The 20,586-nt window shown below is 36.5% G+C and overlaps 1 protein-coding gene, 1 non-coding gene and 1 pseudogene across 2 annotated transcripts; 1 reads left to right on the plus strand and 2 right to left on the minus strand.

The window, feature by feature from the left end:
• The first annotated feature begins 8,677 nt into the window (after positions 1-8,677).
• On the plus strand, positions 8,678-8,784 carry LOC131178098 (small nucleolar RNA R71). The gene has a single exon (XR_009147231.1). It is a non-coding gene; the product is annotated as a small nucleolar RNA R71 (small nucleolar RNA).
• Positions 8,785-17,155: 8,371 nt separating this feature from the next.
• LOC110657959 (VQ motif-containing protein 4-like) lies at positions 17,156-17,937 on the minus strand (annotated as a pseudogene).
• A 571-nt stretch (positions 17,938-18,508) lies between these two features.
• LOC110657972 (uncharacterized) lies at positions 18,509-19,400 on the minus strand. Its single transcript, XM_021815414.2, has one exon. The coding sequence runs from the start codon at positions 19,224-19,226 to the stop codon at positions 18,657-18,659; it is 570 nt and encodes a 189-aa protein (XP_021671106.2). The 5' UTR covers positions 19,227-19,400; the 3' UTR covers positions 18,509-18,656.
• Between the last annotated feature and the right edge of the window lie 1,186 nt (positions 19,401-20,586).

A 20,586-nucleotide genomic window follows, 5' to 3' on the forward strand; every position in this document is an offset into this window, starting at 1 on the left:
ATATGGATGAATGAAATGCAATAAATGAATGAATGAAAATTTTAAAGATTTTGCAAAAATTTTGCCCTCACCCCCAAACTCAAATGAAACATTGTCCTCAATGTCTAAAATGAATGCAAAGATGGGCAAAATTGAGTAAACTAATCAATTAATGTAATATATACAATTGGGGACTAAATCAATATAAGGTCAAGAATTCCAAAATTAGCTCAAAGTGATATTAACAATGAAGCTTTAGAGAGAAAAAAGTGAAAAGGTATCCCAAATGTATGAATTTACACTGCTTAAGATGTTGCTTGACCTGTTGCATAGGGTAAAGCGAAAGCATAAGCATTGGCATAAGCACTGGCAACATACCATAAGCATAAATAGTAGAAGGGTAAGCCGTTACCTCAAAATGATGTTAAACATATGCAGTCTCAAAAAAAAAAAAAATTTGTGCAACTCATCAATATCAATAAAATTAGGATTGAAGAAAAGATAAAGTGCAAAAGTAATGTGCAGGAATATGAAAAAGTGTAAAAATATAAAATCTAACATTTAGATCAAAAATTAAACCAAAAAGCATTCACAGAGTAACTATGTGCATAGCAGAAAATAAAATAAAATAAAATAAAATAAAATAAAGTAAAGTAAAGGAAAGAAGTGCAAGTATAATCATAAAAACTAATTACCAAAGTATTACAACTATTACCAAAGTTTGAAAATTAAAATAAACAGATTACAAAATAAACCTAAAACAGAAATTAGAACTATTGCTACTGATCAAGCTCTGCTGTCAAGGCTTTGGTGCTGCGTCAGGATCTGCTTCAGGTTCTGCAGTAGGTTCATTGTGATCCGAAGCTTCAGAAGCAGTTTCCAAATTTTCTGTGAGGTCTTTCATTTCTTGAAACATGGCTTGGCCCCAATGATATAAATTGTTGTCGGATTGGGCCAGTTTGTTGTAAAGCTCCAACATTTGAAGTTGATGCTGCTTCTGTTTCTTTTTAAGAGATAAAAATCTCTTTTTAAGTTTCTTTTCTAGCTTCTTCTTTTGGTTAACCTGCTGCTGACCCATGGTTTCAATTTTGATTTCTAAACTCTTTAAGGTAGCAAGGATTTCTGTGGTGTCAGGTGAGGGAACAGATGGTTGGACAGTAAAACTTGCTATTCTGGATTCCAAGGATCTTAAGAGGGATAAAATGTCTCACAAAAGCGTGGGGTAGTGGTTGGTTGTGGTTCTGCTGGTGCAAAGGTAGTGGGGTCTGTAGTACCAGTGGTATCAGGATGCTGCTGTAACAGAGTATAGGTATGGCCTATTTTCTCACAAACATCCATATGCAGCAACATTGTGCTGTCTATATATGATTCCCCAGAAACTGGCAGCAATCTATATAGGCTAGCATCAAAGCTAAATGAGTTTGCTATAGCAGTTATATACCCCCCAAAAACTATACTACCTTTAGTATGCTTCATGACAATTTGGTACCAATGAGTAGCTATGAAATGGGCTGTACTTACTTGTTTTCTCTCCTTCATGCACCACAAGAGAAACAAGTCACCAAAGACTCACAATATCATTCATCGTGTCCCCTTCCTAAAACAGTGTAAGAAATGAACCTATGGAGGTATTTCAATACATGATCAACTATCCCAGAGGCTTTTGCAGTCCTCTGTCTATAATAACCCCCAAAAGGTGCAATATCCTTCCAGAATTGAACAGGGTCATAAACAGTTTGCTGCCACTCAATATTTTTATACCCCGAATCCTGAAAACCAAAAATTGCATTCATAGCATCCATGTCTAACTCCCTATCAATTCTAGCACATCGAAAATATATCACATCTTTATGTTCAGGCACTGTTGGTTTGAAATTCAGCTTTAAGGAACTCAAAAATTCCAGGGTCAAATCCTTGTACACTGGTTCCCTAATTTTAGCAAAATCAGTCCAGCTAACAGCATCCAAATAGGCAAATACAGAGTCATAAATGCCTAATTCTTTCAAAATCTGCTCATCCATATACTTGTTTGCCAAAATAGGTTTAGAAACTAATTTCTCATAGGCATTTTTCATATCCATATCCCTAAAAGCCCAAGGTAATGGAGAAATTACCTCCTCTATATTATCGGCAGATGACGCAGGTGCTGGAGAGTGTAAGGGAGACTAAGGTACTGGTGTTTGGACCACTGGTGCTGGAGTCTGCGAGGAAGACCTGGTCCTTTTGCTGACTGGTTCAGAGGATGGCTGAGGTGGAGAATTTAGGTCGAAAGGAACAGAGGGTACTCGTTTCCATTTTTTGACAGGGGTTTCCTTGGGTCTACCTGTAGCCCTTTTAGTTTTGCCTTTGGTTTTCATTTGAGTAGGCGCAGGCTCAGGCACTGGTTCTGGGGAATGGGTGTCGAGAATTGGTGTTTCATTTTGCAGTTCAGTTTGCGGCGAGAGGGGAGTCGGCGGAATGAGAGTTGGTATTTGGCTTGGGGGTAGTGGTGGTGACTGAGGTGGTGGCGATTGAGGTAATAACGGCGTTTGTGGTGGCGGTGACTGAGGGAGCGGCGAACTGGGGCTGGGGTTAGGGTTTGTGGGCAATGAGGATGGAATACCCATTTTTGATTTGACAGAATGTCGAAATCTACTGAGTTTGGGTTTGTGGGAAGACCACATTTTAGTTCTTACCATTTTAATGAAAAGAAAGAAACCTTTTGGCTTCCTGTAAAGATTGCCGGAAAAAATGGCGTGGGAAAGGAGTCGACGAGGTTTATCGGGAGTGTGGGCGAGGCTTTTGGAAAATTGGCGGACATTTTGGGCTATTTTAAATTGTGGGGCAGACTTGTGGTAATATGGGCCATGCTTGGGGTTAAGCTTAAGGTTCAGCAGAATTTGCTTAAGACTCTGCTTGACAAGCAATGTCATCAGCAACTTTCGACAGGTTTTGGGAAAAATTGTGGTTTTGCTTACCAAAAACAGTCCAAAAGCTATGGAATTCTATTATGACTCTCAGCAATTACCAAATACACATAAACACCATAAAATTGAGGGATTTAAGTTCATCATCTCTTAGCACTCATCAAACACAATATATTTTCATTTAGCTCATGCAAGCATTTTTCAATTAAGGCACTAATTGTGATTACCTTTTTGCACACTTAATGAAATGGTCTTCTTTCTAAACTTATACCAAAAGCACATTTTCAGCAGCATTTGAGACAAGTTCCAATCAATCAAAAATTGCAGAAAAGACATAGAAATTGACCTTTTAAGCAGCATGAACAGTAGCATAAACAGTAACCAAAATCTGCAGATTACAAAAACTAGCAGCAATTCAAACAAAAACATGCAAATTCCTATCAGACTACAAAATTATATATACACTAAAAGGTGAAACTCAACAAACACTATTTTTGCACTTCAATAAAGCTCACATCAGTCCTAAATATCAAAATTGATCCTCATCTAAGTTGCATTTCACAGAATTTACACCAAACACAAAATCAAACATGTGCTATCAAGTAGATTGCAATATCAGCAATTTAGCACAGGTTTAAAGGTGTTACTGTTCACAGGTACTGGATAAATTACAGAATTTTGCTTATACTTGCCCCCTTCAATTCTTTCTTTTTGCTACAAGTGTTAATTTGCCCCATCTTCATGAATGACCTACAAAGGATAAACAAAATGTCACTTTTGAGATTAATGAGGGTGAAAACTGAAAATGAAATGAAATGGAAAATTAATGAACTATAAAAGGATACGCTTGGGTTGCCTCCCAAGAAGCGCTTGTTTAAGGTCTTAAGCTTGACCTTCCACTCCAATTCACCTAAGTATCCCTGATTGGAGAACTAAGCCATGAAATCTCTGTAACCTTTTATGTGGGTTCTCCAACAATATAATGCTTTAATCTCTGCCCATTAACTTTAAAAGTCCCTAAGGTTTCATTGCCTATCTCAACAGCTCCATAGGGGTATACTTTTATAACAGTGTAGGGCCCTGACCATCTTGACTTTAATTTTCCTGGAAATAACCTTAACCTAGAGTTGTATAGAAGAACAACATCACCTTCCTGAAATTCTTTCCTCCTAATATGCTTATCATGCCATCTCTTAGTTCTTTCCTTGTAAAGCTTGGCGTTTTCATAAGCATCCAATCTAAGTTCCTCAAGTTCATTTAATTGCAGCATTCTTTTTTTTTCTGTAGTTTTTAAGTCAAAATTCAGTGTCCTTATGGCCCAATATGCTCTATGCTCCAACTCTAAAGGTAGATGACAAGCTTTCCCATAAACCAATCTAAATGGGGTGGTGCCAATAGGAGTTTTAAAAGCTGTTCTATAGGCCCAAAGAGCATCATCTAACTTTAGTGACCAATCTTTCCTTGAACTATTCACTGTTTTCTCAAGAATTCTTTTCAGCTCTCTATTGGAGATCTCCACTTGACCACTAGTTTGTGGATGGTAGGGTGTTGCAATCTTATGCTTCACTCCATATTTTTGTAATAATCTTTCAAATTGATGGTTGCAAAAATGAGAACCTCCATCACTTATAATGGCACGTGGAGTTCCAAATCTTGTAAAAATGAACTTTTTAAGGAATTTAATCACAACTCTAACATCATTAGTTGGAGATGGTATAGCTTCAACCCATTTGCTCACATAATCTACTCCAACTAAAATGTATTTGTGTCCCAAGGACGATGGAAAAGGTCCCATGAAATCAATGCCCCACACATCAAATAGTTCCACTTCCAATATATTTTGGAGGGGCATTTCATCTCTCTTTGAGATATTACCCATCCTTTGACACCTATCACATGCATTTACAAACTTCCTCACATCCTTAAACATGTGTGGCCAAAAGAACCCTGTTTGAAGAACTTTTTCTGCAGTCTTTGTCACACTCATATGACCCCCATAAAGTGAAGAATGGCAATATTTAATAACATTCCCTATCTCCTCATCAGCTAAACATCTTCTAATCAGCCCATCTCCACATCTCTTGAACAAAAATGGCTCCTCCCAATCATAATCTTTCACATCAAAAAGAAATTTCTTCTTTTGCTGCCATGTTAGATCAGGTGGAAGGATTCCACACACTAGATAGTTCACAAAATCTGCATACCAAGGGACTTGTGCATTCATGATTACTAACAGTTGCTCATCACGAAAATAATCATCTATTGGGGGCTCTTTTCCCAAATTTTCTCCTTGTTCTTGCCTCAATCTAGATAGATGATCCGCTACCACATTTTCTACTCCTTTCTTATCTTTAATTTCCAAGTCAAACTCTTGAAGGAGCAGCACCCACCTTATCAATCTAGGTTTAGCCTCTTTTTTCTGAAGGAGATACTTGATAGCTGCATGATCCGTGTACACTATTACCTTTGACCCCACAAGATAGGACCTGAATTTGTCCACTGCAAATACTACTGCCAAAAACTCTTTCTCTGTAGTAGAGTAATTTATTTGAGCATCATCCAAGGTCCTACTTGCATAGTATATTGCATACACCTTCTTATCTCTCCTTTGTCCCAAAACAGCCCCAATGGCATAATCACTAGCATCGCACATTAACTCAAAAGGTAATGACCAATCGGGTGGCTGCATAATAGGAGCAGATATCAAAGCTTCCTTTATCCTGCAAAAAGCATTCATACAATTAGTATCAAAATTAAATTCCACATCTTTACTCAATAAATTGGTAAGAGGTTTAGAAATCTTAGAGAAATCTTTGATGAATCTCCTGTAAAATCCAGCATGCCCCAAGAAACTCCTCACTCCCTTCACAGATGTTGGGGGTGGCATTTTCTCAATAATTTCTACCTTTGATTTATCCACCTCAATACCCCTGTTTGACACAAGATGTCCCAAAACAATTCCTTCTTGTACCATAAAATGGCACTTTTCCCAATTCAAAACTAAATTGAACTCTTCACATCTCTGCAAAACCTTAGACAAGTTAGATAAGCATTCATCAAAAGATTTACCATACACAGAAAAATCATCCATGAACACTTCCATAATACCCTCAATCATGTCAGAAAATATGGACATCATACATCTTTGAAATGTAGCAGGGGCATTACATAGTCCAAATGGCATCCTTCGATATGCAAAGGTACCATAAGGACATGTGAAGGTAGTTTTATTCTGATCATCTGGGTGAATAGGGATCTGAAAGAACCCTGAATAGCCATCCAAATAGCAAAAATAAGAATGATGAGCTAGTCTCTCAAGCATTTGATCTATAAATGGTAATGGAAAATGGTCCTTTAAGGTTGCATTATTCAATTTCCTATAGTCTATACACATTCTCCATCGATTCTGATCCTTTTAGGTATTAGTTCATCATTTTCATAATTCACTACTGTGATGCCCCCTTTCTTAGGTACAACATGGACTGGACTTACCCAATTCTTTGTCGAAGCAGGGTAAATAATACCTGCATCAAGCAATTTCAAGATCTCCTTTTTCACAACCTCTTTCATATTTGGATTCAATCTCCTTTGTGATTCTCGAGAGGCTTTATGGTCATTTTCCAACAAAATTCTATGCATGCACACAGAAGGATGTATTCCTTTAATATCATCAATGGTATAACCAATTATTCTTCTATGCTTCCTAAGAACTCTCAATAATTTTTCAACTTCACAATCAGTCAATTTAGCACTAACAATCACAGGATATGTAGAATTTTGACCTAGAAAAGCATACCTGAAATTTGTTGGAAGAGGTTTCAACTCTACCTTAGGTGCTTCACTTTTCTCAAGCTTTGATGATGAAGTTGTTTCTTGCTTCAAGTTCCCAATCTTTTCAATATCAGCCATAGACAATGGTGGATTTCCTTCCAAAATTGTAGCATATTCTGCAGCTTCTTCAATCTCATCCCCTTTTTTGATGTTATGAACCAAACAAGCTTCAAAGGGATCTTTAGGATGTTGCTTTTTAAGCACTTCTCTAACCTCTTCATCTATCACATCAACTCTCAAGCATGAGTTTGAATCATCTTTCTTTTTCATTGCTTGAAACAAATTAAATTCAACTTTCTCTTCCCCAACTTCTAATGTAAGCCTCCCATTTTTTACATTAATCACAGCTCCAGCAGTAGCAAGGAAAGGTCTGCCAAGAATAATAGGTATGTATACATCGTCCTCCATTTCCAATACAACAAAATCCACTGGTATGAAAAATTTTCCAACTTTCAGAGGAACATTCTCAATCACCCCAATTGGAAATTTAATAGACCTATCTGCTAACTGTAGTGATATGGTAGTAGGCTTCATTTCTCCAATCTTCACTTTCTCATAGATAGACAATGGCATCAGACTAACACTGGCTCCAAGATCACATAAAGCCTTATCTATACTGATATCCCCAATATGACATGGTATAGAGAAACTTCCAGGATCTTTCAGTTTGGGTGGAAGCTTATTTTGCAAAATAGCACTGCTTTCTTCTGTGAGAGCTACAGTCTCAAATTCCTCCAATTTCTTCTTATTAGATAAAATCTCCTTAAAAAATTTAGCAAATGAAGGCATTTGTGCTAAAGCATCAGTGAAAGGAATAGTCACATGCAAAGACTTCAATACCTCCAAGAACTTCCCAAATTGTTTATCCAATTTTGCTTTCTGAAATCTTTGTGGGAATGGTAAAGGTGGCATGTAGGCTTTAGGTGCAACGTATTTAGGCTCTTCTTCTTTGCTCTCCCTCTCCTTACTTCCTTTTTCTTCCACTGAATTTTCTTTCTCAGCTTCAATTCTAACTTCAGCTTCAGTTTGTTCATCTCCTTCTCTGCTTTTCTTTTCTTCAATTTTCTCTTCAATTTTTTTTATCTCCATTTTCCAATATTTTTCCACTTCTCAATGTAATAGCCTTACAATGCTCCCTTGAATTTTCTGGCTGGCTAGGGAGCTTCCCAAATGCTTTGTTACTTGAAGAGCTAGCTTGTTGAGCTATTTGATTCTCTAACATCTTATTGTGTGTTGCCATTTGATCTACTTTAGATGCTAATTGAGAAATCATTTCTTGTTGACTTTGGTGGCTCACAAGTAGAGTTTCAATCATAGATTCCAATCTAGCTGTCTTGTCTAGTTGTGCTTGTTGTGGTAGAGGTGGAGCAGGTGCATTTTGAGGTTTAGAAATTCCAGGAGGGGGGCCTCTATTCTGCTGAAAATTCTGATTTTGCTGATATCCAGAAGGTTGCTGAAAATTCTGATTTTGCCCTTGTCTACCTCCCCAAGAGAAATTGGGGTGGTTTCTCCATGCTGGATCATAAGTCGCAGAAAATGAGTTACCACCTGGTCTTTGATTGTAGTTCCCCACATAATCCACTTGCTCACTTGAAAAATCTTGATTAAGTGCAGAAAAATCTGCTGCACAATTGACATTTGCAGCTCCAACTTCTACTAAATTACTAGAACCTCCGGCTGAAGAATCTACTTTCATGCTTAGCTTGTCCATTTTCCTTGTCAAAGCATCAAACTTAGTGTTAATCATATTCATGGCATCAAGCTCAAACATACCAGCTGGTTTCTTGATCTCATTCCTCTCACAACTCCATTGGTAGTTGTTATAAGCAATTTTATCAAGAGCAGAAAAAGCTTCATCTTCAGATTTCTCCATAAGGTCACCTCCAGAAGATGCATCAATTGTACTTCTAATGGCTGGTGAAACTCCATTGTAAAAGTGTTGAACAAGCATCCACTTAGGAATCCCATGATGTGGACATCTCCTTTGCAAATCCTTGTACCTCTCCCATGCTTCATACAAGCTCTCATCATCTTTAGGTTTAAAAGAAGTTAGCTCATTTCTCAGCTTAGCTGTCTTGCTTGGTGGAAAATATTGAGCTAAAAATGCTTGAGAAAGTTCATCCCATGTTGTGATAGAACCCGGTGGCAAAGAATGTAACCACTCTCTAGCTCGGTCCTTCAGAGAAAAAGGAAATAATCTGAGTCGAATTGCATCATCAGAAACTCCATTTATCTTCAACATATCGCTGATCTCAAGAAAGTGTGCTAGATGCACATGTGGACTTTCACTTGAATTTCCTCCAAATTGTGATTGTTGCACCATCTGACAGAATGCAGGCTTCAGTTCAAAATTATTAGCTTCTACCCTTGGTCTTGTGATACTTGGCATGAAATCTCCAATGTTAGGATAGGCATGATCTTTCACAGAGCGGTTGTTATTGTTGTTGTTGGCCATTTCTTCTTGTAATTGCTCTTGCTCTTGTGCTCTTTCTTGTTGTTGTTGAGCTTTAATTTCAGCTTTTCTCCTCTTAGATTCTTCTCTTAAAGCTTTTGCTGTCTTCTCTATTTCTGGGTCAAAGAATAAATTGATTTCTTCACTTTTTGTCCTTCTCATAAAATAAAGCACCTGAAAAACAAAAATAAACAAATTCTCAAAGTAAAATGGTAAAAAGAAAATAAAATAAAGTGCACAAATTAACCAAAACAAACAATCGTTCAATATCAAACAAAAATCAAATCCCCGACAACGGCGCCAAAAACTTAGTGTATGAAAATCCGCAAGTATACGGGTCGTCTTAAGTAATAAAGTGATGAATCAAGTATCGTTCCCACGAGGATTTGCTGTTTGATTACTAAACTATGAATGAAGCGATTATTTGGGCTAATGATTAATGAATAAATGGTAAATGTAAATGAGCAAGGTAAATTGATTAATCTAATTGAAATGGATAAAGAGCAAACAAATAAATTCTAATTCTAGTTCGCAATTAAACTAAAATTAACAGTAGGTAATTTAAACGAAAGTCTAATTATGGTAAAAGTGATTCCAGAGTTGGGGGTTTATGCATAAATTAATTGGGATTTGTCTTGGGCATTATAATTTTTAGGGAAAAATAGAGTTTGAAGGAAATTGATTCTAAATCCCTTTGATATCTTTTTCAAGCAAATCAAAGTGTATTCTAAAATAACCAAACCTACTTTCGTATGTATTTGATTACTTTAAAACCCATTAAGTTTTGTAACCAATAATTAATTCCTCTTAAAGTCCTAGTTTATTTCTAAATCTAGGTGATTTTAAGTTCCAATCCATGATTACCCATCAATGACTTTCACCTTTCGGTCATTCAATCAAAGATTAACACAATACCCAATGGGTACCAACATTAGGCAAGTAAATCAAGCACACAAGGAAGGAATCAAAACTCATATTCATATAAAATAAGGAAATACCCAGTCCAAATCCACAAATTAATCTAAGACATATTTCCCAACTCTGAAATCTAAAGAAATTACTCACTCATGATGGTATTTACAAGAAATATTGATGGAAAAGTAAAGGAAAACATGATAAGAGGACTGAAATAGAAAAACCCAGGTGGAAGAACCAAAGTCTCTAGTTTCTGGAGCTCCAAAACTGGTGCAGTAGCTCCTCCCCAAAAGAAAATGGCGTCTCCTCCCTTTTCTCTATTCTATTTTCTTTCCTTTTTGTCTTTCCTCCCTTCCTCTTCTGGCAAAAAATAAAGAAATGATGAATTTATATGGTCCCTAAAAGTAAAGTAAATAAAAGACAAGGAGTGGATAGGAAATGAGGTGTAAAATTATCCAAGTCAGCAGCACTATTCACGTTCTGGGCATTCTGCTTAGGGTTCAGCTTAACCCTAAGCAGCTTTTTAGCAAATTTTAGCCTCTGGTCGCACTGTCTGCTTAAGGTTAAGTAGACCTTCAGCAAATCTCGGCAGACTTAGAGTAGAATGGACTCTTCTGCTGGTGCTTGACTTGTCTTGCTCCTTAAATCGCCGCTTTACCCTAAGCATGACCTTAAGCAAAGTCTCAAGCAAATTTCGGCTAGTTTGCTCTTTCAAGGCTTGATTTCTTCAACTTTCCTCCATGCTTAAAGAACTTCAAATCTCTTCAAATTATTTCCTATTGCACTCATTGATCTTCGATTTTGCCACAAAATCCTATCAAAACAACAAAAATTATGAAAATCAAATATAAAGTATCTAAAATTAACAAATAAAATAAAATAAAGCTAAAAACATAAAATATACTAAAATATGAGGGCAAAATGGATGCAAAACTACCCTAAAATGCCTATATGAAATGAGTGTAACATCTTTTCTTGCTCCTCACCCCATTCAAAATTCCCTTTCTTCAAACATTCATTGATAGGTGTAGCAATGCTACCAAATGCTTAATAAACCTCCTATAAAAGGTGGCTAAACCATGGAAACTCCTCATTTTACTCACTATTTTAGGGGTAGGCCACTCTCTAATAGCCTTTACCTTCTCTTCATCCACTTTAATCCCATCCTCACTCACCATAAATCCTAAAAATAACAAGCTACTAGTCATGAAAATATACTTCTTCAAATTAGCATATAGCTTATTTTCCCTTAACACCTTAATTACCTCTCTAATATGCCCCATATGCTCATCAAGGGATTTACTAAAGATAAGATTATCATCAAAATACACGACTACAAATTTACTAATGAAAGGTCTAAGTACTTGATTCATTAGCCTCATGAATGTGCTTGGTGCATTAGTTAGCCTAAAAGGCATGACTAACCATTCATACAATCCGTTCCTTATCTTGAACGCCGTCTTCCACTCATCTTTAGGATGAATTCTGATTTGATGATAGCCACTCCTTAGATCAATCTTAGTAAAGATGATTGATCTGTCCAATTTATCATGCATGTTTTCCAATCGAGGGATTGGAAATTTGTACACAATAGTAATTTTGCTAATAGCTTGGCTGTTAATGCACATCTTCCAACTCCCATCCTTCTTTGGTGTTAGTAATGCCAGCACCACACAAGGACTCATGCTAGTTTGGATGTGTCCCTTTTGCAATAACTCCTCCGCCTTCCCCTTTAGGATCTCACTTTCATTAGGACTCAGTTTGTAATGAGGTAGATTTGGTAAGCTTGCACCAGGCACCAAATCAATATGGTGCTGTATATCCCTCGGGGGTGGCAACTCATTGGGTAATTCATCGGGAACCACTTCATGAAATTCCTCCAATAGGCTTTTCACCTCCACTGGCAATTGCCTTGGCTCCTCCTTTTTTTTTTTTTCCTTCCTCGCCCTTTATCACCAAAAGATGCACCTATTTAGTCTCTTTACACATAGCTGCAAATTTAGAAGGCTTATTGGTAATTGAGAGAAAATCCTTTTCCTCCACTTTAGAAGCTTTGGTAGGTTTCTTTTCTCTAATTGGTACAAGAGTGTAAATTTTTCCTTCCTTCTTTAGCCGGTATGTATTTTTTCGACTGAAGTGCTTTGCATCAACATCAAACTGCCAAGGTCTTCCCAATAAAATATGGCAAGCATCCATGTCAACAATATCATAATAAGCTTCATCAATATACTTACTAATAGAGAAAGGAACTATGCAACTTTTGTTCGCTTGAATTCCTCTAACTTTCTTGATCCATCCTACAGTGTAAGGATATGGATGAGCCTCAGGTGTCAAGGAGAGTTTTTGGATAGCTCTTTGACTGATGATGTTCTATTGACTCTCACCATCAATGATTAAACAAAAAATTTTCCCATTCACTGTGCATCGGGTGCAAAAGAGTTTATGTCTTTGTGTATTATCTTGTACTTTAAGTGAAAGTATCAATTTTCTTACCACATAAACTCCTTCATCTTGCTCATATTTTTCCTCAACATCATCCCCATCAGGTCTATAAAATTCTTCTTCCTCATCTTCAGGCTTCTTTTCCACTATATTAATCGATTTCCTCTTCGGACATTCATTGGAACGATGCCCAATCTCATTGCACCTATAGCACTTAATAGCAACAACTTTTGCATAAGGATTAGAAGCTTTAGATGCATTAGAATTGATACCTTTGCTACCTTCAACTGTTGGTGTTTTGTTGTTGCTCTTCTCTGCATTGGTGCCACACGAACTAGAGGCTCCTTGTGTTGGTTTCCCTTTCTCCTTTTCAGTTGCAAATTTATTATCTCCATACTTTCTAAAAGGCTCTTGCTTAATCACCATCTTAGCTTTCAAGGCCAAGTTTCTAGTTGTCACGACCCAAATTCTAGGCCGAACCGGCACTAGAACCTAAGCCAGCATAAAGCCTCCAAGGCCTGTAGCATGCCTCACTGTTCCCAAATCCATAACCAAGACCAAAAACTAAGGCTCAACATGTGAATAAAATAAAATAGAATGTTACAATTTATTTTTGAGTCAACCCAACCCGATAACCATCAATAACCAAAACCAGGGGAGCTCAGCTCAACCCTGATACCATCATTTACAAATTATTTAATATCATAAAAATTTTTCACTTATTAAAAACCAAAAACTCAAATTAACACTGTCCCTGACAAGATCCATGCTACAGCTAACACATGTGGAGTTCTATATTACAATTTTAGAAAATAATAATACAAATAAATAATTGCTAATAAACCTACAAGGAAGGAAGCAGGTTATTCTGAAAAAAAAACTCCTCCTAAGCTTGGAAAAATAGGGTGAATAGGAGTGAGCGTTCGACTCATAGAGTAAGATATTAATTTTAAGTACAATTTTTATAACTATCTAGTACTAATGGATCCTAAGGATGAAATTGAACACAAATCATCATATTCAGCCAAGTTCAAACAACACTCACACAAAGAATAATTTGGAGCACTCACACACTCATATATTGCATCAGATATATATACATATGGGAGCTGATCTCCTATATAGCTCTCTTAATCCAATGCCTGCCAGCGAGGTTAACTCGAGCGAGACTTTCCCTTAATAATCCAAATGTGGGGGTCAGCGAGATCAACTCAAAGCCGTACTCACCCTGACTTTCATAAAAAGGATCGAGCCTCAAGCAAGACTAGCTCAAGCTGATTTGCCCATCCTATCCATATCCATTACACCACACCACACGCACGCCGACACATGCACACAGCTCTAAATCACGCTAAGGTGATATCCACATTCATTTTTGCAAATAAGAAAAATGCAACATAATGCGTGGCTAGTATTTAGCTACATACATTATTTATATGTGATGCATGAGCATGTCTTGAATATATAATAATATTGAAATTATAAATAAAATCAATATTTACTCACAGATTGGTCGACTAGACTGCAGCTAGTTTGGCTGAAAGGAGAAGACGATTGGCACCAACCACCTAAACATACCCACTGACCTCTATCAAAAGATTAACAACCATAAAATCAAAATGCCGAAATTTCGGCAGAGTTTCTCCTGTACCTAAGACCTACCCAACTCGCAAAATAGTTCAAATCACACTTCTAAAATCACAAGTCTCATATTCACATCTCATCAATATCACATGACCCCTCTTGAGCCCTCCAAATCAGACGAAACTCACTCAATCAAACAATTCAATTATAAGGCTTAAAACTAATATTTTCCAAAATCATCCAAACTAACTTTAAAAATTATGTAAACTCGTCCTGCTGTTTTTAACATGATTATAAGACTATTGTAACAAGAATTATAATTTTTTAATCGCTCATGAATATTTTATAAATTTTTATTCTAAACTCGATTATAAGTAAATAAGGAAACTTAGGATTTAGATTTACCTATAGTAATTTCGATGCTTGGAATGCGTTAAAATGCTAGGATCGACTGTAATATTGCCCACATTCTGGGACGGGTTGTCAGGCAGTCGGATTTGGCCGAAACTCGATCCTGGGCACCGGTGAGCTACCATCGATCCGATTACACCTAAATTAAGTCCAAAAATTGTTAATAATTATCATAAAATTATTTTTAATTTTTGAGAATTGAAAAAGTATGCAAATCTCATTAAGCGATCTGAACTATTCGATGATTGCCTTTTTAAATAGTGTCCAATCGGAGCGAAGCTAGTCCCATCTCGAAGATTTCGTTGCCCTGAGTCCAACGGTGGTCTCGAATTTTCGATCCGATGGTCGAATCGTCGAAATTGGCTGGAAAGGTGCTGCTACCCATTTTCTCTCTCCTCTCTCTCTCTTGTCGGATCTCTCTCCTTTAGCATTGGCGCTAAGGGCTACTGGTCAGAAATGGGAGCTGGTTGTGTGAGGAAGCCATTGCCACCCGTGGCCGGCAGTATGGCAGCCTAAAACGGCCTGAATTGGCCTACAAAGTGGGCGCATCGCGCATCCATTTCTCTCTCTCTCTCTCTCTCCTTGTTTCCACTGCTCCAGTCATCCATTACTGCTACTGGCCAGCTCCTGGGGGTCATCTACAGGTGGGGTAGCTCGCTGGTGTCTCGCCGACTCTGGTGCTGGCCAGCTGGAGGAAGAACAAGAGGGAGAAAGTGAAGGGGAGAGAGTGACACAGGGAAAGAGAGAAGGTTGGGGCAGAAGGAGGGGGGGGGGGGGCGCTATGCAGTTTTGAAACTTTCTTTTTAACTTTTAATTACACTATTAGTCCTCAAACTTTTTGGGTTTATTCAATTGACTCCAAAATTCTTTTTCAATTGGGTCCCAAATGTAAATTTGTGTATATTTAAACAACAACAACAACAACAACAACAACAACAACAACAACAACAACAATAATAATAGAATTAAATTAATAACAATTTAATCAAGCCTTAAAACCAAGATTGAAAATAATGAAATAAATAATAATATATTTTGATAATTGATTTGACATTAATTTATAAAACCAACCATTTCAATTAAAATTGGACTATTAAATAATTTATAAAATATGTTTAGAAGTGACATTAAAAATATATAAATGAAAGTTTTACAAAAATTATAAATTAGTTAGATAATACTAAAATAATATTAAAATATTATATATAAAAATATGAAATTTATATTTTAAAAATTTGGGTTATTACACTAGCCTCTTGAACACTCATCACCATCTAGATGTCAATTTTATCACGTATTGAAGGCTTTAAACCCCTCAAATACCTTACAGCTTGTTGGCTATCAATCTCAGCTAAGTGATTCCTTACGACCAACCTCAAAAATTCTATAGTCTACTCATTGACACTGCGGGTTCCTTGTGAGCAATTTTGGTAAGATTCAAAGAGGTGTTGCTTATAATCAGGAGGTAGGAACCTTCCCCTCAACAATTGCTACATTCTCCTCCATGAGGTGATCGGATTGCGCCCTTCTCGCCATCTAGTTTCTTTCAATCGATCCCACCATACGGAACTCCACCCTTCAGTCTATAGGCCACTAGTTTGACCTTTCGTTCCTCTAGAATTTTAACATATTCAAAGAACCGATCTATTTCGGTTAACTAATCAAGAAAACCTTCAATATCAAGATCTCCATTAAAGGTAGGGATATCCATCTTCAATTTGAACTCATCATCCCTCCTATAGTTTTGTTGGAAATTTTGGCCAATTATCCTTTTTCTTTAGGTTGCACCATACCCCAAGTCCATCTCCTCATCATCGCTTGTATCACCATCCATCATGGTTCTTCTCCTTGGATTGATAAGATCAAGATCAAATTCAGCTCTACCGAGGTTAGCTCCATCGGCTTGAATAGGTTCTTGATTCCTATTTTCATGAACATTCACCCCAGTGCGTAATTGCTCTTGGATCTCTTGCAACTGTAGCATAGTTTATGTTATAGAGTTTTGCTGTTCTTTGATTACTCTCCAAACAACTGATAACCCCTGATCTCCATCACGAGGTTAATTGCCACCACTACCACCAGTGTTGGCTATCGTAATGAGGGTGAAATCCTTACTTTGGTACCAACTGACGCAGCGTGTAGCGTGTAAAGATTGTCACAAGAACAAATCTCCAAAGAACAACAAAGGTTTAACAAAACCTCAAGAAGAAAGAGATAAAAGTAAAGCAAAGAAACTTTATTGAAAATTAAAGAAATAAACAAAGTTACAAAATCTGAATATAATAAAGGGTATTTATAGGGTTTGATAATCCTAAACCAATTAGGATAAGCATTATCTAGGAGTTTTAGATAAACATAAACACAATAGGAAATCATTTAGATAAACATAAATAATAGGAAATCTAGATAGAATATGAAAATAACTAATTCTAATTAAAATTGGATAACTAATAAGTATTCCTATGAAAATAAAATAAATTTAAAATTTAAATGCTCCGCATCAATATCCAACATTACAAGATTATATCTTCCTCTTTCTCACTTCCATCACTATTTCCCATCATCATCAACGCCAATAACATATTATATAAAAATCTTACACAGAATAGAAAATAAAATAAAACAAGGCATTTATTCAAGATGAAGGATTAGAAGAACTTGACACTCTAGGGGATGTGATCGGAAAGAGATGCAACAACTGTGGTTCTGCTTATCTTGGTGCAGTTGCCAGCGATGGATGCAAGTAAAATCCCTTTTCTTTGATTGCTTTCTCCTCTGCATCAACATTTAATAAATTACCATTCACACTATTATTGTTATGGTTTTTGTGGGGATTATTCATGAGATTGCCACTCCAGATTGGTCAAACGGATCAGGTATTAAAGGAGTGACAGGGTTGAGAATGAAGGCAGGAAAGTCAAAGATGTTAGGAGAGAGGATCTTAGGTTCTTGAGGCGAGAACCCAGAAGTGGGAGGAGCAAAAATTGGGTTGAGAGGATTGATCTTAAGGTTTTTAAGGGAATTTCTATGTTCATAGAGCTTGAACCCAGAGGATTGATTCTTTTTGGGTATGGATTTGATAGGAGGGATATTGTGGGCATGGGATTTAGGTGATGGGTCTGATTGGGAGACAACAACAGCGGCAGTGTTGATGGGTTTGGGGGATCCAGTCAACATTTGGACAACTTGTTTGAAGGATGATGCATTTGCTTGGACAAAGGTTATTGGGTAAGGATTGGCGGATTCGGATCTAGTGATGGGTTTGGGTGAGGGAAGTAGTGGTTGATTGTTGTGGAGTCCATTATTAGTAGTGGTGGAGCTACTGCTGTTGTTGCTGCTGCAACTATTGTGGCTGTTAGGGGAGGAGAGAAGAGATTGTGGATTCTAATTACCTTGGTGTTTTGGTGAGGTTTCCATTGATAGGTCTGATTTTGGTTTATGAGGTGCAATTGAGAGAGAGAGAGACAGAGATCGTAGTATAGAAAATTATTTTTTATTATTAAAATACCATATGTTAAAGAGAATAATTTTTTTTTTAATTTCTGTTTAAGACAACATGACATATACAGTTAGTTTTTGGCTGGAGTTCCCAACGGAATCCAACCAAAAGAATTTTAACTAATATAAAATTAAAATTAAATAATTTTTGTGCTATAAATTAAAGTTCAGGAATTTTGTTGAAACAACCCCTAAAATTCAAAGATAATAGGTAAAATTAACCTCACATAGTGTATAAACATATATCATGGGGCCTGAAGATTCCTGCCAAGAATACTAAAAGGTTGATGAGCATTATTGTATCACAATCATTTATATAATACCATATTTATATGCGAATTCATCACTAATTCTATCAAATAATATATGTACATCGCATTTTATTGGTAGTTAAACGCTCACTATATAGTTTACCACCTATCAAAATAAGATACAAGAAAAAGAAAAAAAAAAAAAAATATATATATATATATATATAAAAGAAACGAAATGAAAAGAAAACATTTCACACTATTAGATAAGCAAGTTCGTAATTTCTTGATTATCCAACAAAATAAGCATATATAATTTCATCATGGCTTTGCAACTATTGACAAGATAACAAACTCCACAAATCACACAACAACCTGATTAATTAATTAAGCTTGGAAATTAAACAACCAGTGAGGTATCTTTTTCTCCACCTTCTTTTCTTTAATCGTATCCAAGCTAGGTTTCCACCCTTTCCCTGAAAGTTGCCTGCTCAAATACTCTGGTCTATTCTCCAAAATCTCCGGCAACATTAACTCCGATTCATTTTCCTTCCTTTCCGAAACAAACTTCGTCGTCGTCGATGTCTGTCCCTCTTCAATACCTCCAGCAGGGCAGATCCTAGCAAACAAAGGCAGAAACCTCGACGAAGATAAAAAAGACCGCGATCTTAAAACCGAAAGAACATGCCTAGCTTCCTCTGAAGATAATAACACAGGCTTCCCCCTCTTCATGGGCAACATTAGGTACACCTTCTTCATGTCTAGCTTCTTATCAGCTGGCAACGGAGTTGGTCTCTTTTCAGACAAATCAGAGCGGAACTCCACCACCACTTGTTGTGGGTACTCCAGCATCAGCTCAGCCACGGTTAGTGGTTTCTCAAACTCATGAACTCTGCCATCCCATAGAATTACTCTTCCGGCGGCCTTCGAAGACGGGTTTGTGAAATAATTTCCCATTACTAACACAGAGAGAATGCATGCAATATTGGGATCATCGAGGCATTTTATTGAGATAATTGTAGGAAGTGTTTGTTAAACCGCTCCATCATGTGATAGATATAAATAAAAGTGGACTTGTTAGTAACCGAAACTTCAAAAAGGATTAGTTCGTTGGTCCTCTGATACTGAGAAGCATGTCTGATTACACAAATATTGGACTTGGTCCAATCCAATCCAACGGTGGTGGTGGAAGACTACAAGGACCTGTGGGGTCCCATTGCCCTTAAACTTGTGTTTCACCCAACCATGCTGAGGGAAAGTCAAGGAACGGTTCAACTACAACTGCATTAACTAATATCTTTAAACTATAGAATAATGTAATGAGAGAGTTAAAATTGGACCGTCCATGCATCTATACTTCTCACGGGTTTATAAACTATGCCACGGGCAACCACACTATTGAAACATATGGGGATGCGAGCATGTAAACTATTATATGGCGATACATAGATTTTTTTTTTTATGTACAATAAATTAAAGGGTAATTTGGGTCAATGATGTTAATTTCGGATTTAAAATGCAATTGAATTTTAATAAAAAATAATTTGCTTAAAAATGGGCTGACATTAACTAGGTAAACCCAGGATATAATTTCAGAGGAAGTAAACATGTATATTCAAATTTTCTTTTATCATAGGGGCAATAACAAAAATTAGACGTATATTCATTCAAATTTTTGTAGGGCAATGGGGCAAGTGCCCCGTTGTCCCAATGCACATATGCTCTTAGACGTTAACATATGCTGACTATGAAAAATATTTTTTTTTTTAGGAGAATAATGAGTTTATTTGGTATTTGAAAACTGGCAAAAAACCCATTGGAAAAGCAATTTCACTTATTCTTTCCCAAAGACTCAAAACTGTTAAGACGCATTTAGAAATGGAAACGGGGGGTCGGGGCCGGGGCCGGGATCACTCCTTCCATTTCCACCCATAAGAGTTTGGGATTGGTGCGAGGCATTCCCCGCCAGGGTACAGGGCGGGACGAATTTCCCTGTGGCGAATTTTCTTTTTTTATTTTATTTTAATTTATTAGTATATAATATAATTTATTTATTAAAAAATAAAATATAATTAAAAATATAAGTTTTACTTATTATTTTAATAATATATTTATATATTTTGTTAAAATTATGATATTTAAATATATAAATATATAAAAAAAATATTTTTAATAAAAAAATAATAATATATTACTGTACGGAGTCGATTACGCAATTTCAAAATGCGAAAAAGGTCTTTCCATCATTACCTCACACAAATCGATATCGAGATAATGTCAGAAAAAATTGATTTTGAAAACTTTTTCCATCCTAGAC

Source organism: Hevea brasiliensis, chromosome 2 (assembly GCF_030052815.1).
Source record: "Hevea brasiliensis isolate MT/VB/25A 57/8 chromosome 2, ASM3005281v1, whole genome shotgun sequence".
Classification (NCBI taxonomy): Eukaryota; Viridiplantae; Streptophyta; class Magnoliopsida; order Malpighiales; family Euphorbiaceae; genus Hevea; species Hevea brasiliensis.